The 11,710-nt window shown below is 52.3% G+C and overlaps 1 protein-coding gene and 1 long non-coding RNA gene across 2 annotated transcripts; both read left to right on the forward strand.

Moving 5' to 3' along the window:
• The first annotated feature begins 865 nt into the window (after positions 1–865).
• LOC121140389 lies at positions 866–5,697 on the forward strand. Its single transcript, XR_005877201.1, has 2 exons — positions 866–1,085; positions 2,443–5,697. It is a non-coding gene; the product is annotated as an uncharacterized LOC121140389 (long non-coding RNA).
• Positions 5,698–7,308: 1,611 nt separating this feature from the next.
• Sp9 (Sp9 transcription factor) lies at positions 7,309–11,233 on the forward strand. Its single transcript, XM_021232619.2, has 2 exons — positions 7,309–7,620; positions 8,623–11,233. The coding sequence occupies exons 1-2, from the start codon at positions 7,600–7,602 to the stop codon at positions 10,060–10,062; spliced, it is 1,461 nt and encodes a 486-aa protein (XP_021088278.2). The 5' UTR covers positions 7,309–7,599; the 3' UTR covers positions 10,063–11,233.
• Positions 11,234–11,710: the final 477 nt, after the last annotated feature.

Here is an 11,710-nt window from a genome sequence, read left to right on the forward strand (position 1 = left end):
CTTAAGTTACTTAGCTCTGCGAGGGCTGGGGCCCGGCATACTGATGAAACGCAACCTCTATTTACCTAAACAATAAATGTAGAGATTAGCAACACTCACTAGATCACAATAACCGGGTTGACAATTAAAGGGCAAAACATCACAGATGTAACGGAGCAAGAAGGGTGTCGGGCTCTTGCAGAGGGCTGCTGGACCGGAGCGGAGATGCTCAGCTCAGCCGGGTACCAGAGGTGGAGGAGAGGCCCAGCCTCGCACCGAGCAGGCCACTCCGCCAGAGGCTTTCAGGCAGGTTTTGAGAAATCTGAGTGTCCCCGCCCGCCAGAATTCCCAGGGATGTTTCTGGAGCTCTGAGCCTTCCTCTCCACATTGTCGCCTGCCTTAAGGCCACCCTGCTCTCTGACTCCTGGCTAGGAACGAGGATGGATGCCCCAGGGCATGTGTTCGGTGAGTGTGTCCTTCTCCTCAGCAAGTGTGTCTTTGGCTTGCAGTTCTGGGAAAGAGTGCAGGGGCGAGAAGCACGTGTCTGAAGGGTGTGGAGCGGCCCACACACCATTCAGTCCAGGTGCCCTCACGGCCGCTGGCCGCTGGGTGTGCGGAACACCAGTGGGGGGTGAGACAGATCGGCCCACCGGGGATGGGCTCTAGAGCGGCTGAAATCCAGAAAGCACGCATTTCTCTGGGCAATGTCACAGGGATGCCTGAGTCCTCACTGGGGATCTCCCGGCCCACACACCCCACCTCCCTCCTCTGCCTCTTGGAGTTTCTGGGCCTTGAGAAGAGATTCCAGGGCAAGGTGTGTGTGTGTGTGTGTGTGTGTGTGTGTGTGTGTGTGTGTGTGTGTGTGTGTGATGGGGTGGGAGGGAGGTGTTCTGGAGAGAGCATGATCCTTTTAGAAGGTTTTCCAAATCCTGGTCTCCCGTGGAACACAGGCTGCAAAGGACACACGGATGTTGTTTCTCTTTCCCTCTTCCTTCTGCACCACCACCACCAACCCTTGAAAGACTCCACACTTAGACACGAGCAAAAGGATCTGTTTTAGACAATAGTGAACAAACCACGATGAAGCTCTTTCCTGCCAAACTAAGGTACAGGACATACCCTGTCCAAGCTCTGGGGACAGAACAAGGGTGGTAAGAGGACCTGGGTGGGGGTGAGGGGCTCGGGAGGCAGAGAGACCTGTGAAGGGAGGAAGGGGGACAGGAGGAGAGGCAGAGTTAGAACTGAGTATGGGATGCTCCGTGGAAGTCACTAATCAGACCCACAGTCTCTCCAGCCTGGCCTCCCCCTGCGTTGTCCAGCTGAAGGTGCCTCAGAAGGAAGAAGTCAAACAAAGGGAAGCCTCCTTTGGGATGGGTGAAGCGTGTCTATCCTCTCCTTACAGGCTATGGGGGGGGGGGACTGGCAGGAATTGCCTTGTTGTGTGAGAAGCCCAAGAGTACCTGCAGTGAGTAGACAGCTACAAACAGACTTTGTAGGAAAGGGAGGGCAGCTTTGGTGGCTTCAGCCCCATTGTAAGCTTGTCTTCGCTGTGTAGACTAGCTGGAAGAGTTGGCCCTAAGGAGGACTTCCCTCCCTCCTCACCGTCAGCATCATCTTCCTTCCAGAGCCTGGCTGCTGCTTCTCCCTAGTCTGGCCTGAAATTTCAAGGGCTAATGGTGTGTGTTTCTGCAGTAATTAGGGGCCATGCAGCAATCCAACACTCCATTAGACAAATATGTGAGTCACTCTTGTGAGGGAAGACTGAGGAAGGGAGGCAGCTGGGACCCCTGCTGGTAGTGTCCTCTGCTATCGGAGGGGCATCTCTGTGACCCTCCTCTTCTGTGTCTGGCCTTAGTGTTGGCCTTTTTTGCTTTTCCTTAAAAAGAAGAAACACGGGCAAAGAGCATGCATCTCGCCACCCACTGGACAAGCTGAGGAACCTAAGTCTTTGCTTGAAAAGCTGTCTAAGGGTCTGGGTCCCCTACTCTGCACAGCAGTGCCACAGATATAAGGGATATGGAGCCATCCCCCCCTCTTTCTTTCACCCTTATAAATCAGCCATATAAATCATTCACATTGTTTAAGGTACATTGGTCAATCTAATGGCTTGTAATAGGTTCCTAATTGTCATTTGCAGAAGCCTGCAGGCTCACACTTGAGTAGGGAAGGTTCTCAATGCCAGCTCAGTCTACCTTAAGCCCCAGGCTGGTCATTACAGAACCCAGAAAGAGCACCCTGCTACTTCAGCCTTGCTGCTCAGAAAAGAGAGTGTTGCTGGGCATGTCCAAGGTAACTTCCACATCAGCATCCCCAGGATAAGCCATTGTGAACCAAAACACATTTTGCCACTATCAGAAACCTTCTGTATTTACATCCCCTGCAGTTATATTTACAGAAAAACCTTGGCTAGTCACAAACCGATATGCTCTTGCTCATATCTCTTCCTTGACTTATTTTGAACAGTAATGAAAAGGCACGATTTGAAGGGATTCTTGAAGGAAGAGAAGAGGAACTTTCCCAGAGCTCGGGAAGTGTGCTTCTTACAAGTGGAGTGGTTTCCTTCTCTGAGCTTTAGAGGAAGGAGGAAAATGCTGGAAGGTGCAGAAGCCACCTCTCAGGCTGCCTGGGGAGTGCTTAAGCTGGGGAAACTAGTGTGCTGGCCAGAAGAGGGCTTATGACCAGAATCCTCTGGCCTCTGGCCTTCCTGGTTATTAGGCTCAGATAAAAATGAGAAGATCTCACAGTGGCTTCAAGGATGGTTCTGTTAGCCTTGTCTGAGGCAACACATGTATCATTTGGGTAGAACTTCTCTTAAAAAGAAAAAAATTGAAACTCCTGTCTGGGACTCCCTCATCGTGATTGGTGAGGAAGGAAAGTACAGACTCAAGCCCAACAGGCCCCCCATAGATTCCCAGTGATGCAGTAAACAAACCTATGATGCTTGTTGAATAATCTTCCAATAATTGCAGTCATTAAAATCATCACAGTCCCCAGTCACCTTCCTTTCTTTGACATACCATTCTCTCCTTTAATTGGCAATGCATTTTTGGCTCAGATAAACAGATCAAGGCAAGCTTAGGCTATGAGGTCCAGTCACATCTAGCACCAGACAGCTGCTAGTGCAGTAAAGGCATGGACTGGTCTCCACAGGCCAGGGACTTTCTGGTTTCTCCTGGAAACCTTTCAGAAACCGGAATGCTTTGCACCTCCCAGCACCTCGAAACGGGAGTGACACCTTTGAGACAGAGAAAGAAAGAAAAAAAAAGATGAAAATTTCATTGGCCTTTTTTATTTGTAAGGGTTGGGCTAAAATAAGGAAGGGTGTTATAAAATGACTATTAAATAAAAGCTTCACAGAAATTGTGGGAGAGTTCCTCAATTTTTAATTAATTTTCTTGATCCGGTTGAACTCAAGACTGGTGTTTTTAAAGACATAAGTATATGTTAACTATAAAAGATTCCCGTCTAATCAAAGGCTGTATTTCATTTTCACTCACACTGACAAACTCCGACTGTGGGAAGATTCACTCGACTCAACAGGCACTAAGGGCTGCACCGCTGCACGGGGCAGGGCTTCCTTCCCCCCCTTGCTCAAGGCAGGCAACTACCGTACAAACGCAGCTTTTTTTTTTTAAACTGAAGTTATTATGTTTCTCCCCAACTCCCACACGGTGCTGACCTGATAATCACTGCTCTGGTGTAGATCATGCAAATGAAAAGCATAATTAATTGCACAAATGATTCAAAACGGGTGCCTCTGTGGCTTAGCAAATAAATAAATAAAGGCGGGTGGGAGGACAGGTCAGACAAATGCTTTTAAGGGCTTCCTCCTCTTACCCCCGCCCACACCCCGCCCCCCAGCCTGGTTACTGTGGCCCAGGCTTCCAGTGAAACTGGCCCCACCAATTTGAGAACCCTTGGGTTCCTCCCCCTCCCAACGCCTCCCTTCCTGCCCGCATCCTGAGTCTCCAACCACACCTTACCCCACCTCAGTGAAGCACCTTAGCTGCTAACCTGCGAGGAGACTGGGCCGCTACCTAATGTTTACTCAGCTACGGTATGCAGGAGTTCAGAAAATAACTGGTCTTCGGAATCGCCACCCTGATTCCTGCGTGCATCGTCTCAGCGAGAAAGCATTTCATCTACAGCATAGGCGCTTCCATCCGGGATGAGTGCTCAAGATGAAATTGTTTCCCTAGCTTTGCCCCTTAAACACCACAAACTTGAGCAGTTGCTCAGATCAAAGCCCTTCGCTGAGCCAAAAACGGGAGAAACAACATTTGTTCAAGGGAAATAAACTCTTCCCTTTAATCACTCCATTCTTTATTGGGTTTCGTATTGAATTTTTTTTTTGCAAAAAATCATGTTGATTTAACCATAGTGTATTTACGATGTAAATATATGCCAAGATGAAAACGTCACGGATCAATTGTAAAGGACCCGGATACATAATTTTAAAAAATCAGTTTCAGTGTATATGAGGTTCTCACCCCACTTTCTCTGCTCAGTCAGATTTGTTTATGCAGAATCGACATTTAATAGTGCTAATTGCACTCCAGTTAAATTGCCCTGATTGCAGAAAGGGAAGCAATTTTCGTGCTCTCTGTCTGGGTTTGGAAGAAATTGTTTTATATTCACCTCTTTATAAAGAAGTGGAGATAAGGCACCGGGGCCTTTGCACAAATTGCACTTAGGGGCTGACTGGCAGCATTCAGGCGCTATAATAGAGCATTATTTGGCCGTTTTGAATAATGTAAAGCGTTTGCTGAAAGCTATTCTCCTGAAAATTGCTTTAACTTTTAAAAGGGTGATGATTCACTCCAAACCAGGCCTTTGTTACATTGTCATTATTTCCCCAAATGTTTTAACAGTCAGCTCAACACTTTAGCATAACACATTGATCTTTGTTTAAAAACTAGATTTTTTAGAAGATGAAAAAAAAATCTGTCAGACGTGAGGAGGGGAAAAAAAAAAAAAGCAAAACCGGACTTTGCCCGAAAGAGTTCCTTTCAGCCCCACCTGGGAGTCGAACCGGCCCGGATTGTCTGTCCCTAACTTTTATTGTGATGAGGACGCGTGTATCTAGGAATATGAGAGTACCCACGTTCAGAGTCTGACAGCTGGAACTGCGTGGAACACAGCGGGAGGGGGAGGGAGCTGCTGGAGGAGGAGGAGGAGGAGAGGACCCGGGCCCGAGGTGCCTGTGAGAACTGTTTAAATGGCATGAAAATGTCACTGGTGCCAAGTGGCCTTGCGGATCGTCTTATTTATTACTTGGTCAGGTTTCCTTAAGAGGGCGGGCTGGGGAGGAGAAGTCGTGGGGAACCCTGGGCACCTCTCCTCCAGTGGCTGCACCGGGTGAATCGGAAACGCCTCGCTGCCACTTAACAATCCCTCTATTAGTAAATCGGCGCGGGACGCTACGGGAAGTCAAGGGCCAGCCTCCCCTTCCAGGGCAGAAGTCACCTGTTGGGAAAAGCTCCAGGGTCCCCCTGCTGGGCTTTCCGTCTGGGTCCTGCGGCCCGGTGCCCACCCCCAACCTTCCACCCTGACGCCCCGGAGCCTTTCGTTACCCTCCCCCCCTCACATTTCTCCCTCGGTCCCCTAGGGCACGTTGCTCCCTTCAAGCCAGCTCTCTCTTTTCTCTTTTTCCGCAATCATCTTCCTCCGTGCTTTTTACCACCTTAAAGGTGCTGTTTTCTTTTTAAGGCATTCTGAGAAAAAAAAAATTCTAGTGAAAAGCAGTGAATGCGATCCTCATAGCCATCCACATCTACGAAGAGAGCGAGGAGAGCGGATGCACGCAGGCCTAGTCTTCCACCTTAAGGTGGAGAGGAGTGCTGCTGGAGACTTACTCTGGGGCCTAGAGATCTTGCGAGGGAACAGAGAAGACGCTGGAAGCGCACCTCCACGACCTCCTCAATGGTCCTTCCTCGACAAATTGTCTGTTGCACTCGAGCGTTTGGGGATGGCGGTTATTATTTTTAGAGAGCAGGATGTGGGTTCGGAGGGGGAATGCGGTACATGCTTCACAGTACCCAGACCTGCCTGAGGGCGCTGGGATTTCTAGTTCAAAAGCAGCCTCTGGCTATCCTGGAAAAGAGAAAGTGGAGACCCGGAGGACCAGAAACACTCCAGCGGCGGGCGGCTCCCTGCGATGTGCGAGGACACTAAGGTCCGGAGAGGAGTGGATGATGCTTCCAGATTGCAGAAACGCGGAGGCGCCCACGTGTGGCCTGGCTCCCGCAGACTCTTCGCTGAAGGTTCCGGAGAGGTCCCCCGCAGGTCTGTGACAGCAGGGTGCCTACTGAGGACGAGCCTGCCTTTGGACACCCTTGGCCCTGCAGACCGAGTTTCTAGGCCCTGGCAGTCTGCAGTAGAGACAAGTTGGAGCCCAAGCAAGAAAAAACTACTTTTATAAACATCTAAAACTCCGACTTCAGGCTGAAACCCGACATGCAAATCTCCACCGGGTTAAACAAACAGCGGTGCAAGCAAGCTGCAGCTTCGGCGGGGGTGGCGGTGGGGGCGGACGCCTCTAACGCTGGTCTCTGTTTCCAAAGTTGTTACAATGTGAAAATAAGCGGCTTCGTGCGGCGTGTTGTATGGGCTGATGCTTCCCACCCCCACGCCAGCCCCCAGTAAAACCTGGCAGATAATCAGCACGTCCCACTGTTTAGTCATATTTGACAACTGGGTTAACCTGGTATCTAGGCGCTGGCGAAGCCGTACAAAGGGTGCCCTCAATTACCACCAGAAGCTTCTGGCATGAGTGGCACTTGTATTACCCCCTGGGTCAGAGGCCAGAGCGACAATTAGGAAGTCACTTAGACCGCTGGAGGAAAATGGCGGGATGCAGCAGGCTCTGGGCTCTCCCACTAAGTCTGTGGGTGTAGACCTGCCTGGAGAGGCCCAGCTGTCCCTTGAGCCCTTTGCTCAATAGGACTCTGGGCGTAAAACCGAATACAGTGGAAACAAGAAACTGGTAAAACGACCACGGCAATGATGAAATCGACAGCGAGAGTGATGGGTACAAGCCGAGGTTCTTCGCAGCAAGAACCTGTGCACATAATGTGAACGCAAATCATTTCCAGTTGTGCCCCAGGCCCGGGTGTCCCCCACCTCTCCTGCTTCTTCCGCACAAGTGGGGAGTGAAGACTGTCAGCCCTAACTAGCAACATCTTGAGGTGACCCAGGTGGAGGGGGGGTCTTGCGGAACGGTCTCAACGGTACTTAAACCTGGCTCGGTACGTGAGTGTGTGTAAATTTTTAATTGCACTGTAATTTCTTCTGTCCCCAGCCCGCCCCCCCTCCCACCCACGCCCGCAGACTTGACTGGCACGCGCCAGGAGCCCGGGCTCGGGCCCCTCGGCGCGTCTGATTGGCTGCGGGGCAGCTCCCGTCTGCTCTGCCTGCGCCCTCATTGGGCGAGAGGCGCAGCCAGCGGCACTTCAAAGCGGGTGCTCCTCGCACTTAGGCTGAGTTTTGCCGGCGGGAGCCCAGAGTCCGCTCGGCGCGAGCGCGGGACGCGGGAGCCGCGCGGGACCCGAGTCGTGTTTTCCAGCAGCCGCCAGGCTTAACACCGCTCCCCGGCCTCGCCGCGCAGCCAAGAGACCTGCTATGGCCACGTCTATACTCGGGGTAAGTAAAAAAAAAAAAAAAAGCGCTGCAACGCAGTTGCTCGTTTTTTTGCTGGAGTTTTTTTTTTTTTTTCTTTTTCTTTATGGCTTCTCTGGGTCCGCGGCTCACATGAAACTGTTGCTGGACCGCGGCTTCAGGCTCCTTTTTAGCATTTTCCACATTTCTGGGACTGATCTTATTGGAACCTGGGGCATTGCCTTTGCAAGCAAAGAATTTAAGCAAATTCCCTTGCAATTGCTTTTAACGCAAAGCTGAAGGTTTCTTTTACTCTCTTTGGTTTTACCCCACCCCCTTGCTTTGGGGATTGTTGCATTACAGGACAACGCTTTCAGAAAAGTCTTGTTTTGCAGATCATGCAGTTGCATTAATAAACATTTACATTAGCGTGACCCCCCCCCCCCGTTCGCCCTTGACTTTGAAAGCGGCCACTGGGCCGTTTATACTCGGATTATTTTTGTAGCTGTGTGTGTGTGTGTGTGTGCGTGCGTGCAAATATTAAAACCATGTTTTTGAACTATAAAAGAAAATAGAACACTCCTCGCACGAGTGACTACGACTTAGCTAAGTTTTGCCCAGCTCTGGGCCGCTATCTCGGCCATCCCCCTGCCCTCGCCCGGGTTTGTTGTCTGTGTTTACCTTCGTGCTACATCCGGAAGGGCGACTTGGGGGCTCCTGGGAGAAGAGCGGTTTATGGCGTCAGGTCTGATTGTAGGCCAGGGTGGCAGCGAACGAGGTGAAGAAAACCGAGGCATCTCTGATCTAGTCTCACGGAAGAACAACTTTACAGCGCCAGGACCTCTACGACCGTGAGGGCCTCTGCCTTGTGCGGGGTGCGGCACGTCCTCGGCCAGCGCGCGGGGAGGAGGCGCTGTCGGGGTGCCAGGGCCCCGGGGACCGGCGCGGGGAACGAGGCTGCTCACGGGTGCACTTTGTGTCTTCCCCCACTTCCTCCCGCCCTCCTCCTCCTCCTCCTTGCTCCCTCCCTCACCCCACCCACTCCAGGAAGAGCCACGCTTCGGAACGACCCCGTTGGCCATGCTGGCGGCGACCTGCAACAAGATCGGCAACACGAGCCCGTTGACGACGCTGCCCGAGTCCAGCGCCTTCGCTAAAGGCGGCTTCCACCCCTGGAAGCGCTCTTCGTCCAGCTGCAACCTCGGCTCCAGCCTCTCCGGCTTCGCTGTGGCCACGGGTGGCCGCGGCTCGAGCGGCCTGGCGGGTGGCTCGGGAGCCGCCAACAGCGCCTTCTGCCTGGCCTCCACGTCCCCCACGTCGTCCGCCTTCAGCAGCGACTACGGCGGCCTCTTCTCCAACTCGGCGGCGGCTGCGGCCGCGGCGGCCGGCGTGTCCCCGCAGGAGGCGGGCGGCCAGTCGGCCTTCATCTCCAAGGTGCACACGACGGCTGCCGACGGCCTGTATCCGCGCGTGGGCATGGCGCATCCGTACGAGTCGTGGTACAAGTCGGGCTTCCACTCGACGCTGGCGGCGGGCGAGGTGACCAACGGCGCGGCGTCGTCGTGGTGGGACGTGCACAGCAGCCCCGGCTCCTGGCTGGAGGTGCAGAACCCCGCCGGGGGGCTGCAGAGCTCGCTGCACTCGGGCGCCCCCCAGGCCTCGCTGCACTCGCAGCTGGGCACCTACAACCCCGACTTCAGCTCGCTCACGCACTCGGCCTTCAGCTCCACCGGCCTCGGCTCCTCGGCCGCCGCCGCCTCGCACCTGCTCTCCACCAGCCAGCACCTGCTGGCCCAGGACGGCTTTAAGCCGGTGCTGCCCTCCTACTCGGACTCCAGCGCCGCAGTGGCCGCGGCCGCCGCCAGCGCCATGATCTCCGGGGCCGCGGCCGCCGCCGCCGGGGGCAGTTCCGCGCGCTCCGCCCGCCGCTACTCTGGCCGTGCCACCTGCGACTGCCCCAACTGCCAGGAGGCCGAGCGGCTAGGTCCGGCCGGGGCGAGCCTGCGACGCAAGGGGCTGCACAGCTGCCACATCCCTGGCTGCGGCAAGGTGTACGGCAAGACGTCGCACCTGAAGGCGCACCTGCGCTGGCACACGGGCGAGCGGCCCTTCGTGTGCAACTGGCTCTTCTGCGGCAAGCGCTTCACGCGCTCGGACGAGCTGCAGCGGCACCTGCGGACTCACACGGGCGAGAAGCGTTTCGCCTGCCCGGTGTGCAACAAGCGCTTCATGCGCAGCGACCATCTGAGCAAACACATTAAGACGCACAACGGGGGCGGCGGGGGCAAAAAGGGCAGCGACAGTGACACGGACGCCAGCAACCTGGAGACGCCCCGCTCCGAGTCCCCCGACCTCATCCTGCACGACTCCGGCGTCAGTGCAGCCCGGGCGGCTGCGGCGGCGGCGGCTGCGGCGGCGGCTGCGGCGGCGGCGGCGGCGGCCTCGGCAGGAGGCAAAGAAGCTGCGACCGGTCCCAACGACTCCTAGAGGTTGGCGGAGAGGCGCGAGCGAGCAAGTAGAGACACCCAGAGAGAGCGAGAGGTTCGGAGGGCGAGCGAATGGGAGCACGGGAGGGCAAGGGCTCCGGTGACACCCCCGAGCCCAGGCTGGGCACGAGGTGGAGCCACGCTGATCCTCGGGCGGTGGCTTGCTGGGGGAGCCGGAGTTCCCCTCCACCCAAAGCACCCAGATGAGAATCGAACGTGAGGTCCAGAAACAAAAGCAAACCATCCTCCGACATAAACACAACTGCACGCATGCACACACACACACACACACACACACACACACACGACCCACAACTGCAAGAATGCACACTCGCGCGCGTGCACTCACAGGCAATCACTCGCACAAACTTCTCCAGAAAAGAGCAATATACAGAAAAAGCCCCCCCCCCGTCCTCTCCCTCCACCATCATCTATCCTTTTCTCAAAAACAAAAAACTAGCTACCATTCAGCAAAGGACTTCAGAACTTTCGAATGAAAACAAACGAAACCTATAAAAACAGACCCTTTGTGTGGATTATATTATATATAAGATGCTCCAAGTCCTGCTTGATGTCTACTTGCAATGAGACTTTTTTTTTTTCCTAAAAAAGGAAGCATCAAAAAAGGCTTAAGGTGAGATATTCAACTGGAAGTCTAGCAACAGTTTCTCTGTATTTCATAACATCTGTATAAATAGGGTTCAAAGGATTGTGTTCTTTTAATTTCTTGTAAATGTTCATTCGAATAGATTTTTTTGTAAATTCCTGAAATTCAGGGAGTTTCTTTTTAATTTTCTGATGCACTTTGTGAAAGTCAGTATATATGTAAAAGATATTTAAAATGTTGAGTTACCATTTCACTCAGACACGTAAGTTAAGGTCATCTAAAGAAATTAAATGCGTTTATCTGTATGAAGAAAATCTTGACATCATATTTTCATTTTGGTATTATTAAAGGACTCTGAACAACCCCCCCTCCAAATATCCTGTTCCCCCTCAATAACCTTTAATGTGGGATCATTTTTTTTTTGGTTGGGAAACAATTTCCCTTAATGTTAGTGTTAGCTAATGAAGTTGATGTGGGTCGCAAAAGCCATAACACATATACATTTTGAGAAGTCAAATTTATTTATTTGTGTATCAACAGCATAAATTAAATTGGGTTATAAGAACGTGTAGTTGTATTACTTAATGGGAGGGCTAGCAAAAGGTGACATTTTAAATCTTTGGATCGCCTTTTTAAAAAGCAAGTTCTTTGGGCAGTTTCAACTGTGGAGGTACCTACATCTCCCAGAGGACTCAGAGAAAATTGGTGGATTTGTTTTAAAATCTGATTTTAAAACAATCTGTGAAAGAAAAATCTTTCTAGGAAAAAAAAAGTCTTTTAGTTTCCAAGGCCCTCTACGTTGGGAGCATCTCTGGGGAATAAATCGCTTGAGTCAATACCCCGGAAAAGACATTTCATGCCTAAATGAAAATCTTGTTAAATGTTATTAATTTTGACTTAGAGCACACAGCAGCCCCCTGTGCCTTGTATTCCCTTATTAGGGATTCATGTCTTATCAAATATCTAATTAATCTCCTAGACATCATTTGTTCTGGCCAACTTTATCTCAGCTGGTCCACGGGGAAAACTCCAAATATTCTCT

The sequence above is a fragment of the Mesocricetus auratus genome, unplaced genomic scaffold (assembly GCF_017639785.1).
Source record: "Mesocricetus auratus isolate SY011 unplaced genomic scaffold, BCM_Maur_2.0 Super-Scaffold_100004, whole genome shotgun sequence".
Lineage (NCBI taxonomy): Eukaryota > Metazoa > Chordata > Mammalia > Rodentia > Cricetidae > Mesocricetus > Mesocricetus auratus.

Excerpts from the sequence above, each read along its gene's own strand:
- Sp9 (XM_021232619.2), top strand. The coding sequence starts at position 7,600 with ATGGCCACGTCTATACTCGGG. Across the intron at positions 7,621-8,622 it reads TGGCCACGTCTATACTCGGG|GAAGAGCCACGCTTCGGAAC; the intron begins GTAAGTAAAAAA and ends CACCCACTCCAG.